We start from the raw sequence: 27,302 nt of genomic DNA, 5'->3' as shown, positions 1-27,302 counted from the left end.
TTTAACTTGCACAAAGTCTCTTATACTCACTAGGGTTTACTAGGATATGTAACCATGCTCGAGACTGGGCTCCTTGCCACTATGTTGACTCTCAACTAACTGTTGGTCACTGAAGTCAAGATATTCAGAAGTTGAAGGCACAGATCTGTATGTCAGAATAAAAATTTAAGAGCTAGTGACTTAGTAATCATCAACATATGAATGGCATGTGAGTCAAGTGTAAAGAACGTATCACTCAGAAAAGCGTTTGACGTAAGTGGGGTCCAAATGAAAAGAAGTACTAACACCCACCCGACACTTGTGTTGGGCAGTATGAGTTGTTGTTGATGCTGTTGTTGTTACTTCTTTTGTGTGACATATTGGCAGCATTTGATGCTTTTGTCCATACCAATCTTGAAATTCTTGGATTCCATTTCACAGTGGAATAGACAAGACTTAACAATGGAGTATAAAGAAAGATAACAATTGAATGAAAGTCATACTAATAATCAGAACAACACAATAATAGTCTCTATTACATTGTTAAGATATGGTTCAATATGCTATTCAATATAATTACATACATGACTTCATCCTTACAATATTCCTACAAGGCATACGCTTTTCTATTCCTATTTCACGGATAAGAAAACTGAGAACAGCGTGGTTAAAAATCTTGACTAATGTTATGTGACTAGTAAGGGTAAAGCCAGGACTTGAACAATTGTTGTCATATATTGCTTTGAGCTGTATGTTTGGTATTTATATTTTTTAAGTAGTAGATTGTAAGTTTCATTTAAAAAATATATATTTGTATCGAAATAATATACCCAAAAGTTGAAGCGATAAAAAGTACAAAAAGGTCTCTCATAAAGAGCGAAAATAGTTTCACATACTATCTTCCAGCACTAAAGTGCACGGTCCAAGATGGCACTCTTAACTCTTCCTACGTCAGTTTGTTCTAATCATTCTGAACACATACTTGTATCTTGAATCCTTGATCTACCAATTTTCATATCTGTTGATGGTGCTTTAACTGATATTACTGGCTCTCTTGAATCATTATTGTCATTCTTCCATTGACTGGGTGACCTTTAGGAAAAACTCAGACCTCTGTACTTTGTTTCACTACATTTGCAACTATTTCTCGTTCCTCTCGCCTTCCTTCTACCCCTCCTCTATCCTATGCCTCCCAGCTCTTTCCAGCAACTAACTCTTGCCTGTCAAATTTGACTTAAGTTTTCTAACACCTCCAAGCCTGTAACAGATGAAGGAGGATCAGATTAGCAAGATCACTGAGCTCAGACAGAAAATCACAGATCTTCCCAGGTGTCCAGGCATGTTTCCACCCACCTGACACCTAAAGAAAATTAATGCTCAATAAGTAAGAAAAAAATAAACACATAAAGCACCATATATTTAACGACATAAAATAAAATAATTAAAAATAGAGTATCTGTCAATATAGACATAAAATAATAACTAAAAGTATAGATATAGAGAGATATAATATATATATAATATAACATATATAATGTAGATAGATGATAGATGGATAGATAACATAATATATTCTGGCTATAATTATTGATTTAAATATTTGCAAAATGCATCTAAATTTTTTTGCATGTTTAACTTGTTTCTCTGTGATCTCGGGAAAATAAATTGTCACATTGTCCTTCTAATAATTTCAATCATAATCCTTTCTAAAAATTGTTTTAGGTTATATTTGCAAAAATCTCGTTTACAAAAAAGGTTATTTTTAACTATTTATATTGGACAATAATACAGTTATGTTTGAATTTATCATTTATTTTATTTATTTATTTATTTATTTAAAAAAAAATTTTTTTCAACATTTATTTATTTTTTGGGACAGAGAGAGACAGAGCATGAACGGGGGAGGGGCAGAGAGAGAGGGAGACACAGAATCAGAAACAGGCTCCAGGCTCCGAGCCATCAGCCCAGAGCCGGACGCAGGGCTCGAACTCGCGGACCGCGAGATCGTGACCTGGCTGAAGTCGGACGCTCAACCGACTGCGCCACCCAGGCGCCCCTATCATTTATTTTTAATTTAAAATCCAGCAACTTGTGAACTAATGAATAAATATGTATTTTTTATTTGTTTAAGAAAACTGAGTTTTGGTGACATTTCCTTAGCTTGATTTGTCTTACATTGACTTCTTTGACATTCTCCTTCAGTTAGGACCAAACTAGTCAATTGCATCAAATGGAAGGTTACTGAGGTCATGGGCTAATGCATTATGTTTCTGTTTTAGTCCCATGGTGTTTAGAAACTTGGCTTGACAGTCAAACAGGCCTGGACCCGAATCCCACATCCATAGCTTCCTAACTCTGCACCCTTGGTAAGTTATTTAGTACCTATATCCTCAAATTCAGGTATGAGGATGAAATAAAACAGTCCCCCCCCTCCCAGAAATACTTAGCACAGTGCTTGGCACTAAGTCAATGCTTAATAATACTGTTAGTCATTGTACTTTCATTGTGAGTTTTTGATGAATGTCTGTTTCTCCCACTACACTATAAATCCGTGAGGTAAATTGCTATCTAGTTGCTTTTCTTTTTTTTTTTTAATGTTTATTTATTTTTGAGAGAAAGAGAGAGACAGAGCATGAACAGGGGAGGGGCAGAGAGAGAGGGAGACGCAGAATCCGAAGCAGGCTCCAGGCTCTGAGCTGTCAGCACGGAGCCTGATGCGGGGCTTGAACTCACAAACTGCGAGATCATGACCTGAGCTGAAATCAGACGCCTAACCAACTGAGCCACTCAGGCACCTCACTATCTAGTTTCACGAGCAGTGTATCTCTAGGATACAATCCAGTGGGTGGCATATAATAGGGGCTCCATGAATATTTACTGAATGCAGAATTACTTTAGTAATTTTTATTTCACAGATGATAATGTTAACTTCTCTGACTTAAGGTTGTATCAACATACAGATCAGCAGAGCTCTCCTCAAATCACTTAAAATATGACGTCCAGTCAAAAGTTTGTTTCTCAAATCATCTATACAGCTATAATTAAGACTGTTTAGTCTTTGCTGATAATACTGCTAAGATATTCCAAATAGCACGGGAGAAGTTCTCGTCTTGATCGTATATAACACAGACCTGGTTTTTCCTGCTTATAATAGTAATAACTAGTATCTATCACATGGTTTACTAAATGCAAGGCACTTGACAAACGTGATGGTGTGCAAGACATCAGTATGTCTGAGCTACCGGTGCAGAGGTGGAGGCGGGGTTGTGGCTCCTTCACTCTCCCCTGCCTCTCCTGGATCTCCCCGGACCACCAGCTATAGTAGGAACTAGCTGTGTAACTAAGCAGTAACTGGCAGAGTCACAAAGCTCTTTACGCACCTAAGCAAGAGGGTGGCTCACAGGACGACCCACAGAGCACCAAGTCAAGGTCTTCTGACTCCATTTTCTGTAGATCGAGCACCGGAAGCATCTCTAATAATTCCAGGTGCTGAGAAACGTCCCTTACGTGACAGGCCATAAAATCATCTTTGAATGTTTTAAAGTGTGTAATTTCGGCAGTGCCTTTGGCACATTAAAATGAACCTAAAACTTTTACTTCTTTAATTACATAATCAAGGGAATCTTTGGGTCCAGGAAGTATTGAAAGGATTTTGAGAATTTTCTTGTGCATAGAAATGTTTTTATAAAGAACCCATTTATGACTTTTGAATTGATCGATCAGTTTGAAATATGAGAAATTGTTTCATTTAGCTTTTTTTCTTCGTTGGCTCTTTCTTGGCTATTAGAAAGAGCTATTAGAATAGCTCTTTCTTGGCTATTAAAAAAAAAGCAGATTTATTTTTAAAACAACATGATAGCATTCTGTGTCAATGTATTAAAATTTCTAAATTGTATAAATAAGCATGTATATAAATTTCTAAATTGTATAAATAGAATTAAATCATTTTGTGTTTATGTCATTCATAGTTTTATCACATCATTTTAGTGTTACATAAATGTTTTATGTTTATGAAATTATTTTTAATCATTTTCTAATTTATGTCATTTTAGAATTTGATGTGATTAACAACTATAAGTCTGTCTCAATTATACCCAGTTAAAAAGTATAATTATGAACATCACTCATACAAGGAAGAAATTGTTAAAATGCCATTGACATTGAAAACTTTACATAATTGGGCCCTTCGTACAAGGAAACTTTATGAACTATGTGGATATATTTGTAGGTTAGGAAAACCAGAATTTCCTAGAGAGGACACAATGGAAGCAGGATGTTGTCATCCCCAAAGGATGTTATAGGTCGTTATAGATTCAGTTGTCCAGTACAAATGGAAAGGTTGTGCCTCGAATTCCAATGACTAAAAGAGGATCAGCCTTTACTCCTGCTTTCGTTCCAATGCAAAGGGTTATTTTCTAATTCTGTTGGAAATCTTTTCTATGATCTGGACAATGTAGCTCACAGACAAAGAAATGTTTTTGCAAACGTGAAAAGCTCATGAGCATCAAAAAAATGAATCAATTCCATGGCTGATAGCTTCAAATTTAAAAACATATGAGATTTTTGTTTGTTTGTTTTTGAGCAAACAATTGCCAAAGACTTAAGGAAAAACATGTCAGTTAGGGTGCAGTAGAAACAGATGTTTCCACAATCTCTCTCAAGACCTTAAAAATATTGAAATATCCTTAACGACTAAAGGGAAATGTTTGGGGAAAATGATGACACAGCTATAGGCATATTATGCAGACATTCATGATTAGTTTTTGTAAAATTTTAAAATCTAGGCAGGGCACCTGCGTGGCTCAGTTGGTTGAGCATCTGACTTCAGCTCAGGTCATGATCTCATGGTTGGTGAGTTCGAGCCCTGCATCCTACTCTCTGCTGTCAGCCCAGAGCCCACTTAGGATCCTCTGTCCCCCTCTCACTCTGCCCCTTGCCCACATTGCCTCTTTCTCTCTCTTGCTCTCTCTCTCTCTCTCTCAAAAATAAACATTAAAAAAAAAAGTAAGGGGCGCCTGGGTGGCTCAGTTGGTTGGACATCCGACTTCAGCTTAGGCCATGATCTCACGGTCCTTGAGTTAGAGCCCCGTGTCAGGCTCTGTGCTGACAGCTCGGAGCCTAGAGCCTGCTTTGGATACTGTGTCTCCCTCTCTTTCTGCCCCTCCCCTGCTCTCTGCTTGCAAAAATAAATAAAATATAGAAAAAGTAAATAAAAAAGCAAACCTGAGGCAAATTTTCCCAATATAAAATTGAGTGAAAGGCAATCCACAATATAATATTTCTAAACATACTGAGATTTAGGTTGTATTCAAGAAAAGGCCGAAAGGAAATAAATCAATATTACAATAGTGGTTGTTTCTGGGGTGTGGGTAATCTTTTCCTATATTTTATATATGTCTGTGTTTTCCAAAAATTCTACAATGATCTGTACTTTTTTTTTGATATCCAAAAAGAAATCGAAGAAGCCAATAAAAAGAGATATCCTTCCTAAAACACGCAGTCAGTGTCTGTACAGAATGTTGGAATTTACATACTTGTTTGCACTTGCTATGACCCAGGTCTCCATCAGTTCCTTAGCCTACTTTACTAAGAGAGCAGCGTGCACCTGTCTGCCTCCTTGCGGGCCTGTACTGATGGTCCGTGGTCATGACCAACCAGAGCTGCCAGGAACAGTTCGTCTTGTTGGGGTTCTCAGACAGACCCCAGCTAGAGCAGACCCTCTTCGTGTTTGTGCTCATCTTCTACCTTGTGACCTTGGTGGGCAACACCGTCATTATCTTGGTGTCCCGCCTGGACCCCTGCCTCCGCACACCCATGTATTTCTTCCTAACCAACCTGTCCTTCCTGGATCTCTGCTTCACCACCAGTTCTGTCCCCCAGCTGCTCTTCAACTTGGGTGGTCCAGACAAGACCATCAGTTACACAGGTTGTGCCATCCAGCTCTTCATGTTCCTGGGGCTGGGTGGCACAGAATGCGTCCTCCTGGCAGTCATGGCTTATGACCGCTTCGCCGCCATCTGCGAGCCCCTCCGCTACTCCATCGTTATGCGCCCTCGGCTCTGTTGGAAGCTGGTATCCGTGACCTGGGGGGTCGGACTCCTCAACTCCCTGGCTATGTCCCCAGTCACCATGAGGCCGCCACGATGCGGGAACTGTGAGGGTAAGCATTTCCTGTGTGAGATGCCGGCTCTGATAAAAATTGCCTGTGTGGACAGTGTGGGTGTGGAGACCACTGCTTTCATCTTATCGGTAATGATTGTCCTGGCGCCCCTGGCCCTCACCCTCGTGTCCTACAGCTGTATTGCCATGGCCGTGCTGCACGTGAAGTCAGCCACGGGAAGAAGGAAGGCTTTCAGCACGTGTGGCTCGCACCTCACCGTGGTCTCCTTGTTCTATGGGAATATTATCTGTATGTACATGCAACCGGGAAACAATTCTTCTCGGGACCCAGGGAAATTCCTCACCCTCTTCTACAACTTGGTGACCCCCAGGTTGAACCCTGTCATCTACACACTGAGAAATAAGGATGTGAAGGGTGCCTTGAGGAGACTTGTGTCCAGAAAGGAAGGTGACGGGGACTCTTCCTGTCTGCTTCTTCTACTTAACAGAAATAAATAATTCTTGTAGTGTGACTTTAAGATTCATTCAAGCATTCCAACCTACCCAATAGAAATGCGCAGGAATGGAGTTTGGGGATAAGTATTATAAAGCCCCAGTAAGATTCTGATGATAAACTAGGTTAGACATAAATTTTAATTTGCATAATATCTTATGTCTACCTTTGAAATCATCCTTCCTTCTCCTTTCCAAACTGGTCACATCTAATTAAAATCCAACAAAACTGTGAATCAATGCTTCGGTACTGTGGATTGGCCGACTGAAGTGATGCACACATAAAATCATCTGATGATTTTTTGCTTACTGGTATTTTGTATAATTGTCATTTTTATCACGGAATTGAGCTGACGGAGTGCCAAATACAATACTTTTGTCTTCTCACATCTTTACATTTCACTGCCTGGAGAAGATAGAGCCATTAGCCTCGACACAGCCTATACCATTTAAGTAATTTGAGCTGAACACTTTCACTCAGCTGTATTAAAATCACATGGACACACTTCCAGTTAGGAGAGGGAGTCAGCATGGAGGAGAAGTAGGGGGACCCGAAGTTCTCTCGTCCCTCAAACAGCTACGTTGAGGCCACAAAGCTCGGAATTCCAGGCATCTTGGCTACAGAGTGACAGAGATGTTTCCAGGGACCCACGGTGACAGCCTGGTGGGCCTAGGGGCACGACCGCGAACTAGGGGAGATAAAACAGGCGGTGTAGGCACGGAGGGGAGGGACCTGTTCTGCAGAGAGACACAGGGAAGAGAAAGAGCGGCGGTGGAAGTGTAGGACTGGGTCTGGACGAGAGAAAAACCACAGGTCTGGGGAACAGAGACTGGGTGGCACCATTCTTCTCCCCATCACCACACACCGGGGCTTCAGGGATGGGGCAGCAGGGCCACAGAGGAGGTGGGTCCCCCACACCAAACCCTGACGCACCCCACCCGCTAACTGCAGATCCGCAGGAGCGGCATTGACACTGACCGAACTTGATGGCCCCTCCCCCAGGCCAGCGCCGTCACCGGCTCCATGGCGCCAGCAGATATCGGTCCAGCACTTTTGCATTTTCTGATTTGATTCTTGATCAATTCTTATTATATATACGTTATTGTTTTCTTCCTTTTCTTGCTCTTACTTCTTCCTTTCTCAATTCCAGCTGTTGGTTTGTTTAAGCAGACATTTTTAATCTGTTCTGTTTACACCTCTTCTGTATTACCTTCTTTATTTTCCTCTCTCCCTGGATTAAGCTATATAGTTTCCCTGATTCTCTGCCGCGTCAATTTTTTTTTCCTTTTTCTACTTTTCTTTTTCCCCACCCCTGTCATTTCTCTCTTTGTATGGGATAAGGTTTCTTCCACCCCCCCACCCCCCCACCTTTTAAATTTTTTCCAGGGTTACTTTAATGAACAAATCGCACTTGGTGGAAGGTTCAAAATGCCACTACAAGTAGGGACATAAAGCAACCAGAGTCACAACAACAGAGCACACAATACACTCCAAAAACACCTCCTGAAGGGCCAGGCCCTAGAGAGCATTATGACCCCTTTTTAATATAGCAGTGCTCACAGGTGCAGGACACATAACAAACCATTAAAACAAGTAAAAGACAGAAAACTAGCCAATATGAAATGTAAGAATTCTCCTCAAAAGAAATTCCAGGAAGAAATGACACCTAGAGAATTGCTAACAACAGATGTAAAACAATATATCTGATCAAGAATTTAGAATAGTAGCCATAAGATTAGTTGCTGGGCTTGAAAAAAGCATAGGAGACAGCAGAGAATCTATTGCCGCAGACATCAAGGAACTAAGAAAGAGTTATGATGAATTAAGAAATCCTGTAAATGACATGTAAAAGAAACTAGAGGCAGTGACAGCAAGGAAGGAGGAAGCAGAGGGGATACTAAGTGAAACAGAAGGTAAAGTTATGGAAAAAGATGAAGCCGAGAAAACCATCGATAAGAAATACGAGACCAGGAGGGGAGAATTAGACAACTAGGTGATTCAATGAATCGTGGTAATATTCCATGTCATCAGAGTTCCAGAGGAAGAGGAAGAGATTGAGAAAGGGGCAGAAGGTTTACCCGAACATATTATAGCTGAGAACCTCCCTAATCTGGGAAGGAAGCAGACATCCACATCCAGGAGGCACAGAGAACTCCCTTCAGATTCAACAAGAATAGGCCTTCTCCATGGCATATAATAGTGAAAATGGCAAAATACAAAGATAAAGAGAGACTTCTGAAATCAGCTAGGGACAAACGGGCCTTAACCCACAAGGGTAGACACATAAGGGTAGTAGCGGACCTGTCCACTGAAACTTGGCAGGCCAGAAGGGAGTGTAAGGAAATATTCAATGTGCTGAATAGGAAAAACATGCAGCCAAGAATCCTTTATCCAGCAAGAGATTCTGTCACTCAGAATGGAAGGAGAGATAAAGGCTTTCCCACAAACAAGAACTGAAGGAGTTCATGACCACTAAACAAACCCTGAAGGAGATCCTATAGGGGATTCTGTGAGTGGAACACTGCAAAGACCACAAAGGACTAGAGACATCACCAGAAGCCTGAAACCCACAGATAACACAATGACACTAAATCCATAGCTTTCAATAATAGCTCTAAATGTACATGGTTAAAATGGCCCAATCAAAATACATAGGGTATCAGAATGGATAGAAAACAAAATCCATCTATATGCTGTCTACAAGAGGTCAATTTTAGACCTGAGGACACCTTCAGCTTGAAAGTGAGGGGGTGGAGAACCATCTATCATGCTACTGGAAGTCAAAAGAATGCTGGAGTAGCCATCCTTATATCAGACAAACTAGATTGCTAAATAAAGACTGTAACAAGAGGTGAAGACAGGCATTATATCATAATTATGGGGTCTGTCTATCAAGAAGAGTTAAAAATTTTAAATGTTTATGCCCCCAACTTGAAACTCCCAAATATATATATCAGTTAATCATAAACATAGCAATCTTATTGGTAAGAATATGGTAATTGCAGGGGACTTTAATACTCCACTCACAACAATGGACAGATCATGTAGGCAGAAAATCAATAAAGAAACAATGGCCTTGAATGATACACTGGACCAGATGGACTGGACAGATATATTCAGAACTCTTCATCCAAAGGTAGCAGAACACACATTCTTCTTGAGTGCACATGAAACATTCTCCTAGATAGGTCACATACTGGGTCACAAAACAGCCCTCAATGAATATAAAATAATTGAGATCATATCATAATCTCAATGCTAGGAAACTTGAAATCAACCACAAGAAAAAATGTGGAAAGACTCCAAATGTATGGAGATTAAAGAACATCCTACTAAAGAATGAATGGGTCAACCGGGAATGAAATAAGAAATTTAAAAATATATGGAAGCAAATGAAAATGAAAACACGACCGTCCAAACCCTTTGGAATGCAGCAAAGGCAGTACTGGAGGAAAATACATTGCAATCCAGGCCTATCTCAAGAAACAAAAAAATCCCAAATATAAAACCTAACTGTACACCTAAAGGAACTAGGAGCAGAAGAGCAAAGAAATCCCAAAGCATGCAGAAGAAGAGAAATAATAAAGATTAGAGCAGAAATAATAACAATATGGAATCCAAATAAAGCCACTAGACAAATCAATGAATCTAAGAGTTATTTTGGAAGAAATAAACAAAATTGATAAACCCCTAATTGGAGTTCTCCAACAGAAAAGAGAGAGAACCCAAAGAGATAAAATCATGATTGAAAGAGGAGAGATCACAACTAACACCACACAAATACAGACAATTATTAGAGAATACCATGAAAAAGTATATGCCAACAAATTGGACAACCTGGAAAAAATGGAGAAATTCCTAGACACCAACACACTACCAAAACTCAAACGGGAAGAAATAGAAAATTTGAACAGACCCATAATCAGTAAGGAAATTGAATCAGTTATCAAAAATCTCCCAACAAATAAGAGTCCTGGGCCAGATGGCTTTCCTGGGGAATTCTACCAGACATTTAAAACAGAGTTAATAACTATCCTTCTCAGGTGGTTCCAAAATATAGAAATAGAAGGAAAGCTCCCAGCCTGATTCTATGAAACCAGCATGACCTTGATTCCCAAACCAGACAGAGACCCCACTAAAAAGGAGAATTACAGGTCAATATGGCTGATGAACACGGATGCAAAAATTTTCAACAAGATGCTAGCAAATTGAGTTCAACAGTATATTAAAAGAATTATTCACCATGATCAAGTGGGATTCAATCCTGGGCTGCAGGACAGGTTCAATACTTGCCAGTCAATCGGTGTGATACATCAGATCAGTAGGAGAAAGAATAAGAACCATATGATCCTGACAATCGATGCAGAAAAACCACTTGATAAAATACAGCATCCTTTCTTAATAAAAACCCTCAAGAAAGTCGGGATAGAAGGAACATACCTAAACATCATAAAAGCCATATATGAAAAGCCCACGGCTAATATCATCCTCAATGGGGAAAAACTGAGAACTTTCCCCCTAAGATCAGGAACACGACAGGGATGTCCACTCTCATCGCTGCTGTTTAACATAGTGTTGCAAGTCCTAGCCTCAGGAATCAGACAACAAAATGAAATAAAAGGCATCCAAATTAGCAAAGAAGATGTCAAACTTTTACTTTTCACAGTGGACATGATACTCCTCGTGGAAAACCTGCTAGAGCTGATCCATGAATTCAGCAAAGTTGCAGGATATGAAATCAATGCACAGAAATCAGTTGCATTTCTTTTTTTTTTTTTTTTTAATTTTTTTTTTCAACATTTATTTATTTTTGGGACAGAGAGAGACAGAGCATGAACGGGCGAGGGGCAGAGAGAGAGGGAGACACAGAATCGGAAACAGGCTCCAGGCTCCGAGCCATCAGCCCAGAGCCCGACGCGGGGCTCGAACTCACGGACCGCGAGATCGTGACCTGGCTGAAGTCGGACGCTTAACCGACTGCGCCACCCAGGCGCCCCAATCAGTTGCATTTCTATACGCCAATAGTGAGGCAGCAAAAAGACAAATCAAGAAATCAGTCCCATTTACAACTGCATCAGGAACCATAAAATACCTAGGAATAAACTTAACCAAATTGTAAAATACCTGTATGCTGAAAACTATAGAAAACTTATGAAAGAATCTGAAGGATACTTGAAGGAATGGAACAACATTCCACGCTCATGGATTGGAACAACAAATATTGTTAAAATGTCAACCCCACCCAAAGCAATCTACACATTCGATGCAATCCCAATCAAAATTGCACCGGCATTCTTCTCAGAACAGGAACAAACAATCCTAAAATATGTACAGAAACACGAAAGACCCCGAATGGCCAAAGTTATGTTGAAAAAAAAAAAAAAACCAAAGGGGGAGGCATCATGATTCCTGACTTTAGCCTCTACTACAAAGCTGTAGTCATCAAGACAGTAGGGTACTGGCACAAAAACAGACACATAGACCAATGGAACAGAATAGAGAACCCAGAATTGGACTCACAAATCTATGGCCAACTAATTTTGACAAAGCAGGATAGAGCATCCTATGGAAAAAAGACAGTCTCTTTAGCAAATGGTGCTGGGAGAACCCGACAGCAACACGCAGAAGAATGGACCTGGAACACTTTCTTATACCATACAAAAAATAAACTCAAAATGGATGGAAGTCCTAAACATAAGATAGGAAGCCATCAAAATCCTAGAGAAGAAAACAGGCAACCTCTTTGACCTAAGCTGCAGCAATTTCTTGCTCAACTTGTCTCTAAAAGCAAGGGAATTAAAAGCAAAAATGAACTATTGGGACCTCATTAAGATAAAAACCTTCTGCACTGCAAAGGAAACAATCAACAAAACTAAAAGACAAGCAATGGAATTGGAGAAGATATTAGGAAATGACATATCGGATTAACGGTTAGTATCCAAAACCTATAAAGAACTTAACACAATCAACACCTCAGAAACAAATAATCCAGTGAAGACAGGGGCAAAACACATCAACAGACACTTTTCCAAAGAAGACACCCAGATGGCCAAGAGACACATAAAAAAATGTTCAACATCATTCATCATCAGGGAAATACAATTCAAAACCACACTAAGATATCACCCCATGCCAGTCAGAGTGGCTAAAATGAACAAATCAGGAGACTATAGAGGCTGGAGAGGTTGTGGAGAAATGGGAACCCTCTTGCACTATTCGTGGGAATGCAAGCTGGTACAGCCACTCTGGAAGACAGTGTGGAGATTTCTCAAAAATTAAAAATAGATCTACCCTATGACCCAGCAATAGCACTGCTAGGAATTTACCCAAGGGATACAGGAGTGCAGATGCACAGGGGCACTTGTACCCGAATGTTTATAGCAGCACTTTCAACAATACCCAAATTATGGAAAGACCCTAAATGTCCATCAACTGATGAATGGATAAAGAAATTGTGGTTTATATACACAATGGAATACTACTTGCCCATGAGAAAGAATGAAATATGGCCTTTTCTGGCAACGTGGATGGAACTGAGAGTGTTATGCTAAGTGAAATAAGTCATACAGAGAAAGACAGACACCATATGTTTTCACTCCTATGTGGATCCTGAGAAACTTAACAGAAGACCATGGGGGAGGGGAAGAGAAAAAAAAAGTTAAGAGAGGGAGAAGCAAACCATAAGAGACTCTTAAAAACTGAGAATAAACTGAGGGTTGATGGGGAGTGTGAGGGAGGGGAGGCTGGGTGATGGGCATTGAGGAGGGCACCTGTTGGGAGGAACACTGGGTGTTGTATGGAAACCAGTTTGACAAGAAATTTCATATAAAAAAAAGAACCATTATAGCAAAGTTTACATTTGGGGGATGTGAAATTTTTGCATAATAAAAACCACTTATTAAAAATAACACAGAAAAAGGACATGATCCTTGGGCAACATCTTGAATTAATAATAGAACATGGTGTATGGGAAAATAGGACAAGAGAGTACCTTTCAAATGAAGCAAAGTAATAGAAAAATAAATGCATAATAGAATGCTGGCCCCAAGCTGATACGGTGTATCCAGTGATTAATATATTGTGGGTTTGTTCCCACAACTTAGAGGGTCCATAGAACAAATACACCTTCATATGTTAAAGGTGTGCCTTTCATTTAATATTGTAGACAATGGTTGCCAAAAGTATTTTTAAGCAAGGAATGATGTGGTTGTGTTGCTTTGAGGAAAAATAATTCAGATAATGCTGTAGAAGCTTAGAGTTGGTTCGGTTACAAGATCTCTTAAGAGATAAATGGTTTGGCAAGGAGAAAAAGATCTTACGGACACATTGATAACAAATGGAAAATGTGTTCTGGAGAGTGAATGTATTCTAAAAATATGTCAGAGAAAATGAACAAGGCTTAGTTTCCGTGTTAGGATGAAAACGGAGGGAAGAATCAAGAATAATTAAGGGGAGGGCACCTGGATGGCTCAGATGGTTAAGTGTCAGACTCTTTGTTTCAGATCAGGTCATGATCCCATGGTTCACGATCGAGCCCTGCATTGGGTTCCATGCTGATGGAATGGAGCCTGCTTGGAATTCTCTCTCTCTCCCCCCCCCCATCTCTGCCCCTTCCTAGCTAATGCTTTATCTCTTTCTCTCAAATTAAATGAATTAATTTCAAAAAATAGTTCAGGGGGTTCTCACTAAGGTTGCTGTCGGTTTGGTATTGAGATTCTGAAATTCTAACCTGTAGAATAGCAATTGTTTTCAGAACATGAAACATCAGAAATTTTAGAGTTCACAAATAATCCATATATATATAGCCAATATTCCATTTGCTTTAGGATGGAACTCAAGAGGGGGTATAAAATGTGGATGTGGATTGCAGATTTATCGACAGAGATTTCTAGATAGACGGTAGTTCAAGCCATAGAAATGACAAAATATCTCAGGAACAACATAGAGAGAGAAGAGAAGCAAGGATAGAACGTTAGGAAAGCAAAACAGTGAAGTTTGTGCCCAGGGAGAAAGAACTGAGAATCAAGGTCCCAAGAAATAATAGGAAAAGAGAGAGAAGCCAATGGACAGCACAGTTTCATGAAGGATGGGACGTGCTTAACGCCATATTACACCGAGTAAGACAACGGTGAGCTCATCTGCTTTGTGCAATGGAAGAACAGTAAAGGTTTTACACAAAACCGCTTCAACAGAGTGGTAGGGGGAGAAGGAACAAAGAACATTTGGAAGTGATGACAGAAGGAGAAAAAGCATGAATACTTTGTGTCCGGTCATAAAAAGATGAAATTAATGGAAGACAACAGCTAGAAGAAAATGGGGTGGAGAGAGGGTTTTAAGTCCAATTTTATTTTTCTTATAGGATAGAGGAGCATATGTTTAGATGATGAACAAACAGATAGTGGGATATAAGAAGTTGAAGAACAAAGAGAGATCACAGGGTAAAAAGGTCTCATAAAGTTGGAAGGTAATAGAGTTAATTACACCATTGGAAAATAATTTTCTTCAGTGACTCAGTAACAAAGAAAGGATATGACTAACATGAGGGGGAAAGGCTCAGGAATTTCCTCTTCTAAGTAGGAAAAGATGACAGTTCTGAAAACAAGGGGGGGACTCTAAAGACTGGCCCTGGGGATATAATGTACAGTATGGGAGCTACAGGAAATAACACTATCTTGTATACTTGGAAATTGCTAAGAGAAGAGATCTTAGGAGTTCTCCTCACAAGAAAAAAAGGCCACTATGTGCAGGAACAGATGTTACCCAGACTTCTTGTGGTGATCATTCCACAATATACACCAGGATCGAATCATTACGTTGTATGCCTCAAACTAAAAGTACGTTGTATGAAAATTGTACCTCAACTTGTACCTTGTACCTCAACTTGTACCTCAAAATTGTACCTAACAAAAAGTAGTGTAACCAATAGTATTAAATAGTATTGGTAAATGGAAGTTAAGAAGAGACAGTCGTTTCACTCCTAGTCAATTTGGTGGGACAAGATTGACTACCTGCTCATCTCCAGAGCCTCCCTTCCTCTTTGGCTGTCCCTGGGGAGCCAAACTCTGTATACTTCGACTGAGGCTAATGAGTTACATTGGGCAGGACCCTCCTGGGGCCACTAAAAATACACACATCCTCAGTCCCTAGAGCACGTACTTTGACTTTGGTGGCTTACCAAAAAATATCCCCCAGGTATAATACTAGCCCTTTCATTCATGGGCAGATTCCATAGAGTTCACAGATTCCAAAGTGTGTTTAGCTGCAGACCCCACCGTCCACGCTAAACTACACCTCCTCGCATGTGCCAAAACACTCTGCAATGAGTGGACAATCTTCCGGGTAAACCCTGGGGATGACAGAACCTATGCTAACAGTAATGATGGAGAGACATGTTACTACCTTGAACAGAGCCTGAGCAGTGAGTAATTGTGTCTGCCCTTGCCTCTCAGAGTCACCATTTTCAAGGTATATCCTGTTGAAAGGTCGCCATATTGTAAATACACGAATCTGTCTTTATTCTAAGGGCTCTGTTCTAGCTATTGGATCCTAGCTTTCACGGGGACAGCGGACATGTACTTTCATCTGCAGGACCTTCACTTCCCCATCCATATGCTAATCTCTTCACTTCATACAACTGTAGTGGTTCTTCAAAGACCAGTGGCTGCTTCCAAAAGTTAGGTGGATGTCTGTAATCTTTGTTATTCTTCCTTGGAAGGAGAGGCCATGTTCTTACTCTAAAACTCATTCAGATGTTACTAAGAAGATGTGAGATTCTTTCCTTTGCTGCTGATTCCTTACACCCAGGAAGTTGATGGTGCTGCCTGCAGAACTGGTGTCTGTGGGTGAGTTGCTCTTTCCTGACAGTAACTTCTAGATGGAGGAGCAATGTGACCTCCAGGTTAGCTGATTACCACTTCACTGGAGAGTGAAAGACTGTAAGTGTTTTCTCTTCCAGCTCAAACCAAATGCTGGGTGGCAGATCCCACAAGCATGGAATCTGTGTTTATGTTTCAGATCTGTGAGTGTAACAAACAGGTCTATAGGACAATTGCCTTCACTGGATATTCATGCCAGATGCGGGAAGTCAGTTTTTCCTATTACTGTAGGCTTCTGCTCTAGGAATAAGAGAATATGAGAACTTGAAATCAGAACTCATAGCTGCATCTTGGTCTTAGCCTTGCATGCAGGTATTTATTTATAATAAGGAACTGTTATCATTTCACAGGCATATGTGCATTCTACTATTGCTATTGGGTTGAATTATGACCCCTGCAAACCTCTCCCACCAGAAAAGTGGTTGAAACCCAAAACCTCAGTTCAGATTAATATGGGACTTTATGTGAAAACAATTTTCTGCAAATATATTCAAGTTCAGATGAGGTTACACTCATCAGGCCGTGCTCTAACACAAAGTGACTGGTATTTCTATAAGAAGGACAGAGTAGACAGGTGAGGAAGAAGCCATCTGCCTACAGAGGCAGTAGTTGAAATCCTGCAGCCACAACTCAACGAAACCCCCAAATTGCCAGCAAAGAAGCCACCAGAGACTAGAAAGGTCCAAAGATGTATATTCTCCCTGACAGGTTTCAGAAGCCCTGCCAGTATCTTCATGTTGGACTTGTGTCCTCCTGACATATGAGACAGTGCATTCCTGCTGTCCTGAGGACAGACCTGGTTAGTGGAGCTTGGTTATCAAGACTAGGAAAATAATACAGCATATGGAAATTCATGTGAAAATGTCTATGTCAACTTAATTCTTCCCTTCTAGGCACAATGCATTTTACACGCTTCTTAGCAGAATCTATTGTTCCTTGGTTCCGATCACTTTCTCTGCATCACTGAGAAGAACAAAATCATTGAGAATCAAGTTCTTGGCTGAGTGATGAGCTGTTTTGTTGATCTCCCAGAAATAACAGCCTATTGTACACCCTGTGGGAGCCTTTTTCTGGGTACCACGATGGCCTGCAGAAGCCCCTTCTCTCACCCTTACAGCACATGGATAGAGGGAAGCAGCAGAGGTAAGCCCCAAAAACATGTGACAAATTCTACTGACTAGTGCCCTTTGTATGATTCTGGATAATGGGACCAAGACCTGATCATGTAGAAGATATAGACGTTAAGAGCCAAGCTGCTGCTACAGACAAGCAAGGACTGAGGAGGCTTCTTCAACATGGGACAATGGATCTATTGGAACATAAATCTCCCAGGGTTCAACAAAGAGCTACAATCATCATATCTCCTATTTCCTATTGAAAGCTAGAAACATCATGTCATTTATTTGAAGGGGACAGTTGGGGTGGGAGAGTAGTCTTGAGAATCTCAAAGCTTATTACTGGTAGACTTATACTTATGATCCTGGTATTCTGTTTCTTACTTTACTGCATTTTTAAACTTATTTCCTCAAATTCATTATACCCTTCAGCAACACAGCAACAAGAGCCAAAGAAGCAGTGAAAGGATTTAGGAATAAAAGGATAAATGGACCAAGAATCCTAAAGGAAGCATAATAGAGAGGTGACCGAAGCTCCTCTTGGCTCGTCATTGATTTTGCTACTAGAAGAGTTACTTTTAAAAATATAGAGTTCTGCAAGGTTCCATACAACATAGCATTTGGGGAAAAAATCCTAGAATTTGAATAATCAAGACTATCTACTTGTTGTTCAGGATTTCCTTTGCTTTGCTAAGGTCTCTCAGTGTCTATAAAGCCTAAACTCATTTTCAATAACGTGTTCAAGTTCATAATATTCTTCAGTATTCTGATGCATTCAATAAAGACTGTTTGGGACTCTAGTACATGCCAGATTCTTTTCCATCACTTTATGAGTTATAACTCTTCTCCAGGTTGTATTTATTATTAAGCTTGCCTCACGGTGCGAAGGGTGAAGGGAGGTTATTTCTAAGAGCAAGCCCAATGATTTTGGCAAAAAACAGAATGATTCCTATGAGGTTGGCCTTTATAGGAAGTACAGACTGAGATGCTGAAAAAAAATTTCTCCACTACACTAAAAAAGTTTGAAAGGGAGTTGTAATGTGAGACAAAAGGAAATGAAACATTGGATTGATGATTTCCTGACATTTTACTGAAATTGCTGTCAGTGATAATTAGTCAGGCTTAGTCATCCTGCAAAGTGAACACTGGGCACGATGAATTCTTCAATCATTTCCAATAGATGCTTCCCAATCAATAACCACGATTTCAGGCTCCATCCCCAGCGTTCATTAGTTTATGCATCAAAATGTATTGTTCCCCTTGTATAAAATTGGTAATGGTAAATTTCTCTATCTATGCACTTTCAGAAAACACATTTTTTCTCCCCACAAATTAGAAGTAGGGGAGCGCGACGCACGTATTTCAATTCTTGATGGCAAACAAACATAGAGGGAAGGGACAGTGCAAATTTGCACCTTACTCAGAATGACTAGATTAATTTTTTTGAGAAACTACAGTTAGCTTTAGTGTTCATGCATTCACGAAAAGACAGTGTCCCTGCTGGTCAAAAGCCCAGGTTGTGGAGTCAGTCTGAAGCCTGGTGAGTGCCCCTGGGAAACTTACTGAACCTCCTTCACACTCACTTCGCTCATCTAGTCAACAGAGATCAGGAACGTGCCAACCTCAGACAGTCATTGGGAGAAAGTGCACCCACGTTTAGGGCAGTGCCTGAAACACAGAAGATGCTCCCATTCAGTGGCTCTTTATCACCCCGTTGCTCCCCAACAAGGAAGGGTATGTCTAAACTCTCAGGCCTCCACCCAGACTCCATGCACCCACTCTGGGAAAACAGGGCTGGACTGAAGCTACAAGAGAAAACAGGGAGTCCTGCTAACTGTGCAGACTGAGTACCATGGAAAGAGCGAATGGCAGCACCTCCTCAGGATTCCTCCTCCTAGGCTTCTCCGACAGGCCTCAGCTGGAGACGCCTCTCTTTGTGGTCATCCTGATGGGCTACGTTCTGAGCTGTCTAGGCAATGGTACCATTATACTCCTGTCGCTGCGGGACCCTCGCCTGCACACCCCCATGTATTGCTTCCTCTCCAACCTCTCTTTCATGGACCTGTGTCTGACCACCTGCACCGTTCCTCAGACTCTGGCCAACCTCAAGGGGCGGGACAAGACCATCACCTATGGAGGCTGCGTGACCCAGCTCCTCATCGCCCTGGGGCTCGGGGGCGTGGAGTGCATGCTCTTGTCGGTCATGGCCTATGACCGCTACGCCGCCGTGTGCCTCCCACTGCACTACCTGATCATCATGCACCCGCAGCTCTGCCTGCGCCTGGTGCTAACTGCTTGGCTCACAGGGTTCGGCTGCTCAGTGCTACAGACGGCCCTGACCATGACCCTGCCCCTGTGCGGGAGAAACCAGGTGGACCATTTCTTCTGTGAAGTGCCGGTGATGCTCAAGCTGGCCTGCGCCGACACCTCCATCATCGAAGCTGAAGTCTTCGCGGTCAGTGTCTTCTTCCTCGTGGTGCCTCTGTCGCTCATCTTAGTGTCCTACGGCCACATCACCAGGGCCGTCCTGAAGATCAAGTTGGCCCGGGGCAGGCGGAAGGCCTTCGGAACCTGCGGTTCCCACCTGATGGTGGTGGTCATCTTCTTTGGCACACTCATCTCCATGTACCTCCAGCCTCCCTCCAGCTACTCGCGGGATGTCAACAAAAGCATTGCGCTCTTCTACACTCTGGTGACTCCCCTACTGAATCCCCTCATTTACACTCTGAGGAACAAGGAGGTCAAGGGGGCGCTGAGGAGACTGGTGAGAGGAACCACAGGCTCCAGAGGGAGCTAATACACGGTTTGCAGATTCTGGGTGACTACAACCCGGTTGTCACTGAAGTCAACAAATCCTTATAAAGCACCTCCTCCGTCTAAAGCATTGTTCCACTGACTTCGACTGTGATCAGCAATCACAACACTCAGCCCTGTCTCCATGGAGCTCAATATTCTAGTGGGGAGAATATGGGTTCAGTAAAAGAATCTAAAAATAGCTATGAGGTATCCTCTATTGGAATGTATACAATAATGAGAATCAACAAATAATAGCTACATACATCAGCATGAATGCGTCTTGCAAACACACCGCTGAGTGAAGGAAGCCAGCTGCAAAACAGTTCATATTGTTCGAATTGAATGGTATAAAATTTACTTTGAATTCATGTGAAATTCAGAAGCAGGCACAATGAATCTGTGGTATTGGAAGCCAGAATGGTGGTTGCCCAGAAGAGTCACGACTGGAAGGAGAAGTGGGGGAGGAGAATTCGGGGTTCTGCTTATATTCTGACGATGGATCTGAGCGCGGTTGATAGAAGGTGTACGACATGGGAAATGTCATCAGACTTTACCCTGAAGCTACTTCCACTCTCGTGTGCATGATGTACTTCGAATCACTTAATTTTAATGGGTTTGAAGCAAGCCCGATATGATCTGAATAGTATGATACTAAATAATCACATAAAGATTTGTGTTCCATTCACACGTGATTGGCTTTGTATTGCAAAGGAGCTATGTTACTTCTTTCCGGTGTACTGAACCAGTAGACTATATAGTGATTAGGATCTAAATAATATTTAGTCTAGTAGAATGAACCTTACCTAACTTTCCTTCGAAGACCTCAAAAGAAGATCATTTGTACAGTGAGTTCTGGTTCTCTTCTTCCTTCTAAGTTGATTTGCAATTGTTTTATGGTGTCCATTTCATTTATTTCAGCTCGATCTTGGTTATTTCTTTCCTTCTGCTAACTTGGAGCTTATTTTGGTCTTTTCCTAGTTCTTGGAGGAGTAAAGCCAGGTTATTTGTTTAAGAATGTTTTTCTTACTGTAGTCCTTTAAATGCTGTAAACTTTCCTTTAGCATTGCTTTAGCAGCATCCCATAAATTTGGTAAGTGGTGTTTTCTTTTTGTTTTGCAAGATGTTTCTTGATTTCCCTTTGATGTCTTCTTTGACCCATTGATTTGTGGGAGGTATATTATTTAATTTTTACATATTTGCAAAATTGAGCTTTCCTTTTTTTTCTTGGCTTTCCTTTGTTGTCGATGTTCATTTTCATTGAAGTGTGATCAAAAAAGACACTTGCAAGAGGGCAATTTTCCCCAATTTGCAATGACTTGTTACATACATTATCTTATGATCTATCTGGAGAATGCTCCTGGTGTGCTTGGTAAGAATATGCATTGTGTTGCTCTTGGATGAAAGTTCCATATATGTGTATTAAATGTTTTTAATTATGGCTCAAGTCCAATATTTCCTTGTTGGCTTTCAATCAGAATGATTTGTCCATTGTTAATATTAGAATATTGAAGTCCCTACTGTTATTATATTGTTGTCTATTTCTCTCTTCATAACTGTTAGCATTTGCCTAATACATTTGGGTGCTCCCGTGTTGGTTCCCATATATTTACCCTTGTTATATCTTCTTGATGAATTGACCCTTTGTATACTGAAGTTTTTATCCCTTGTTTTCATTTTTAGCTTAAAGTCTATTTTGTCTGATACAAATATAGTTACCTCTTCCCTCATAAACATTTATAAAACAACTAGCACCAATCCTTCTCAAACTCTTCAAAGAAATTGAAGAGGCAAAACACTTCCAAACACATTTCACAAGATTAGCATTAACCTTATGTAAAACACAGATAAATCGTACAAAGAAAAAACAAGGAAACCTATAGACCAGTATCTCTGCAAAATATAGATGCAAAATTTTTCAACAAAATATTGATAAATCGAATTCAGCAGCACATTTAAAGTTTCAAACACCATGATCAGAGGGATGTAGTAGGGATACGGGACAAACCAACATACACAAATCAGTCAATGCAATACATTACATGAATAGAGTGGAATAAAAAAACGTATGTTTTTCTCAATAGATGCAGTAAGGCATTTGAGAAAACATGATATATTTTCATGGTAAACACTCTCAACAAATTAGTTGTAGATGGAATGTGCTTCAACATAAGAAAGGCCATATATGACAAACTCGTGGTAACATACTCAGTGGCAAAAGGTTGAAAGCTTTCCCTCTAAGATCAGAACAAGACAAGGATGCCCACCCTCATTACTCTTACAGAACATAGTACGGGAAGTCCAGTCATTTGCTGAAGAGACTCTCTTTTGTCTACTGGATATCTTTCCTGGTAGGTTGAAGATTAATAGGCCATTGATTTGTGGGTCCATTTCTGGATTCTCGAGTCTAGTCCATTGATCTATACGTCTGTGTTGGTGCCAGTACCATACTGTCTTAATGATTACAGTGTTGTAATACAGCTTGAAGTTTGGAATCGTGCTCCCTCCAGCTATATCTATTTTTTTCAACATTACTTTGGCTATCTGGGGTCTTTTCTGGTTTCACACAGTTTGGAATTGTTTGTTCTAGCTCTGTGAAGAATGCTGGTGTAATTTTGATAGGGATAGCATTGAATGTGTAGATTGCTTTGGGTAGTATCTACAGTTTAACGATATTTGCTCTTGTAATCCACAAGTACCGAATGTTTTTCCATTTCTTTGTGTCTTCTTTAATTTCTTTCCTAAGCTTTCCATAAGTTTCAGTGGATTCAATAAAGCAGGAAAGAATATCCAGTGGAAAAAAAGACAGTCTCTTCAGCACATGGTGTTGGGGGCACTGGACAGTGACATGCAGAAGAATGAACCTGGACAACTTTCTTACACCATACACAAAAATAAACTCAAAATGGATGAAAGACCTAAATGTGAGAAAGGAAACCATCAAAATGCTAGAGGAGAAAACAGATAGCAACCTCTTTAACCTAGGCTGCAGCAACTTCTTACTAGACATGTCTCCAGAAACAAGGGAAACAAGGGAAACATGAACTATTGGGACCTCATCAGATAACAAACCTCTGCACAGTGAAGGAAAAAAAAATCAACAAATGTAAAAGGCAACCAAAGGAATGGGTGGAGGTATTTGCAACTAACATACCAGATAAAGGGTTAGTATCCAAAATCTATAAAGAACTTATCAAATTCAACACCTAAAAATCAAGTCATCCAGCTAAGAAATGGACAAAAGACATGAACAGACACTTCTCAAAAAAAGACATCCAGACGGCTAAAAGACACATATAATATGCTCATCGTCAGGGAAATACAAATGAAAACCACAATGAGATACCACCTCACCCCTGTCAGAGTGGCTAAAATGAACAAGTCAGGAAACAACAGATTTTGGCAAGGATGTGGAGAAAAGGGAACCCTGTTGCACTGCTGGTACGAATGCAAACTGGTGTAGCCACTCTGGAAAACACTGTGGAGATTTGTCAAAAAATTAGAAATAGAATTACCGTATGACCCAGTAATAGCACTACTAGGAATTTATCCACAGGATGCAAGAGTGTTAATTTGTAGGGGCATATGTACCCCAATATTTATAGCAGTGCTATGAATAGCCAAATTATGGAAACAGCCCAAATGGCCATAAACATTTGCATGAAAAAAGAAGATGAATGAATGGATAAAGAAATTGTGGTGCTTACACCTGTCAGAATGGCTAACAATAACAACTCAGGCAACAACAGATGTTGGCCAGGATGCGGAGAAAGAGGATCTCTTGTGCATTGTTGGTGGCAATGCAAGCTGGTGCAGCCACTCTGGAAAACAGTATGGAGATTCCTTAAAAAATAAAAATAGACCTACCCTATGACCCAGAAATTGTGGTACTAGGCATTTATCCACGGGATACAGGTGTGCTGTTTCGAAGGGACACGTGCACCCCCAGGTTTAGAGCAGCACTATCAACAATAGCCAAAGTATGGAAAGGTCCCTAATCCATCGATGGATGAATGGGTAAAGAAAATATAGTGTGTGTGTATATATATATATATATACACACACACACACACACACACACACACACACACACACATATACACACACACAATGGAGTATTACTCAGCAATCAAAAGAAATGAAATGTTGCCATTTGCAACTACATGGATGTAACTGGAGGGTATTATGCTAAGTGAAATTAATCAGTCATGAAAGACAAAAATCAGATGATTTCACTCATATGAGGACTTTAAGAGAGAAAGCAGATGAACATAAGGGGAGGGGAAAAATAATATAAAAAGGGGAGGGGACAAAATAGATAAGACTCATAAATATGGAGAACAAACTGAGGGTTGCTGGAGAGGTTGTGGGAAGGGGAATGGGTAAATGGGTAAGGGGTATTAAGGAATCCACTGAAATCATTGTTTCACTATATGTTACCCAGTTTGGATGTAAAGTTAAAAAAAGTTAAATTAAATTAAAAAAAAAAAAGCAACTGTGATACACACACACACACACACACACACACACACAATGGAATAGTACTCAGCAATAAAAAGAATTAAGTCTTGCCATTTCCAAAAACATGAAAAGATTCTTTTTATCCCACATTCACAATAGCATCAAAAACGATAAAATACGTAGGATTAAATTTAACCAAGGAGGCAAAATATCTCTACATTTAAAACTGCATAAGTTGATGGAACAAATTGAAGAGAATTAAGATATCCTGTGTTCATGAATTGGGCATTGAGGAGGGCACTTGTTGGGATGAGCACTGGGTGTTGCAATGTAAGCGATGAATCATGGGAATCTACCCCTGAAACCAAGAGCACACTGTATACACTGTATGTTAGCCAACTTGACAATAAATTATATTTAAAAATATTAAGATTGAAAAATTTTCACAGTATTCAAAATCATCTCTAGATTCATTGCAATCCCTATCAACATTTGAGTGGCATATTTCACAGATAGAATAAGAAACAATCCTGAAATGTGTATGGAGCCACAAAAGTCCCAATTGCCAAAGCCATTCCAACAAAGAACAAAGCTGGAGGCAGCCAACTTCCTGATTCAAACCGTATTATAAATATCTAGGAATCAAAACAGCGTGTTACTAGATCAAGAAACGGACACATACACCAAAGGAACACAATTAAGAGCACAGAAATAAACCCATCCACATACGGACAACTAATATTTGAAAAAGGAGTTGAGAATATTCATGGGGAAACACAGACTCTTAACAAATTATCACGAGAAAGTGGGTAAACACATTCTGAGATATGAAAACGGAGCCCTATAGCACAACGCTCAAAAAATTAACTTGAAATGGATTAACATGTAAACTAAGACCTGAAATTGTAAAGCTCCTAGAAGACAACGTAGAGAAAACATCTTGACATTGGACACATTGACAGTTACCAAATGAGGCTGTTCTAGTGTTGTCCTATCTACTAACACAGCTACTCTTTACGATCCAAATTTCAATGTAAAGACTGAAAGACTGTGACTTCTAAATTTTTTAGCTTATTGTGTCTATAGGGGTATAGTTTGTCCCATGGAGCTCTTGAGTGGTACCAGATTCTACCAACAGCCATTGCTCCCCCCACCTCCTGGAAAGAGTTTTTTTTTCTCCATTCAATGTGACCTGCAGGGATAAACTGTTACCACATACACTAGGATGTATTTGTATTTCAGAACATATTGGAAATACATCATGTATGAGCCTGGCACTTCTAAGTAGGATAAGCTAAGGGAAACATATTTTCTTGTAGTGATCATCTTCACAAGAGGGTTCAGAGATTGGCCTACAGGACATTGCCTATGGAGCACATTTTGTGCACGAGCATGTCTGTGGGTGTGTGTGTCTAATAATACATGAATATATATGCTGCTTGCACCTAAATGCAAATGAAAATGTAACACGTTGTGGCAGACTGTGAGGAGACTCATTCTGCGGGAATAGAGGTGGTTTTTCTAAGAGGGAGGGTGAAACCTGGGAGAGGCTGATTTCAAGCTGGAAAGAACACATTCTTAGCCAACCTGCTTCCTTTAAACACATTAAAACCGAGTTCTCATTAGAGATAAGTTACTGAAGAAGCTTTCCAAAGAGAGTCTTTCAAAACCATTTCATGTTTCCAAGTGCTTGAAATGACGACTTACAAATGTGAGAAAGCATTATGTGTGACCTGCTACCACAGATTCGGGGGGACGGGGCCCTGTCAAAGGCTTTGACCACTGATCAAGACAGGACATTGATCATAGAGATCCCAAATAACCCAATCAGTAGAAACGTCCACGATGCTTCTCTGAGACTCAACACACAAGTACAAAAACTGAACACCCTCATCCTGAAAAGGGGTTGAAACCATTCTCAGAAAAGGCTCACGAATCAGAAGAACTTACACTTCCTAGAGACCTCATAGATTTCATATCCTCCAGTGGTTAAAATAAATCCCCCCAACAATGTCAATGAATAGAATTAAATTTTTTAAACGGAGCAAGTGTGGGAACCCAGGGAGGCCCCCCAACGTGGACCTCAACAGCATATTGATCACCGTGAATAGAAGCTACTGGGGAAAGAGCAGGTGGGAGGACATCACACCCTCCTCTGTCCCCAGGAAGCAGGAAATATCTCCCGAATGAAATGACTGTGAACTAAAAATGACCACTTGTCACCACAGGTAGGGACCTTAGAGCTGAGAAGGCTGTAGAAATAAACCTGCTACTTTTTACTAACCCACTACCTCAGCCCACATTCCACTTCGCATTCCCTGCTAACTGCAGCTCCAAACCCCGGTTTTCTTTCTCCTGTCAATTCCACGCTCATCGATTGTCTCTCTATAATGGGGTACAAACCACCTACTTTGCTCATTTCTTTGGGTCTCAACGTCCAGATTGGGCCTCCGTGTGCAGATAATA

General features: G+C 40.5%; 2 protein-coding genes across 2 annotated transcripts; both read left to right on the top strand.

Moving 5' to 3' along the window:
- The first annotated feature begins 5,610 nt into the window (after positions 1–5,610).
- On the top strand, positions 5,611–6,597 carry LOC115514710 (olfactory receptor 2W3-like). Its single transcript, XM_030316850.1, has one exon. The coding sequence runs from the start codon at positions 5,626–5,628 to the stop codon at positions 6,595–6,597; it is 972 nt and encodes a 323-aa protein (XP_030172710.1). The 5' UTR covers positions 5,611–5,625.
- A 12,837-nt stretch (positions 6,598–19,434) lies between these two features.
- On the top strand, positions 19,435–27,031 carry LOC115514709 (putative olfactory receptor 2B8). Its single transcript, XM_030316848.1, has 2 exons — positions 19,435–20,346; positions 26,951–27,031. Exons 1-2 carry the CDS (start codon positions 19,435–19,437, stop codon positions 27,029–27,031), a joined length of 993 nt encoding a protein of 330 aa, XP_030172708.1.
- The last annotated feature ends 271 nt before the right edge of the window (positions 27,032–27,302 follow it).

Source organism: Lynx canadensis, chromosome B2, assembly GCF_007474595.2.
Source record: "Lynx canadensis isolate LIC74 chromosome B2, mLynCan4.pri.v2, whole genome shotgun sequence".
NCBI lineage: Eukaryota > Metazoa > Chordata > Mammalia > Carnivora > Felidae > Lynx > Lynx canadensis.
This window is presented reverse-complemented; position numbering and strand designations above follow the sequence as displayed.

Coding starts and splice junctions, on each gene's coding strand:
- LOC115514710 (XM_030316850.1), top strand. CDS start 5,626: ATGACCAACCAGAGCTGCCAGGAACAGTTCGTCTTGTTGGGGTTCTCA.
- LOC115514709 (XM_030316848.1), top strand. CDS start 19,435: ATGGAAAGAGCGAATGGCAGCACCTCCTCAGGATTCCTCCTCCTAGGC. Junction 20,347..26,950: donor AGGGGGCGCTGAGGAGACTG/GTGAGAGGAACC, acceptor CGTGAATAGAAG/CTACTGGGGAAAGAGCAGGT.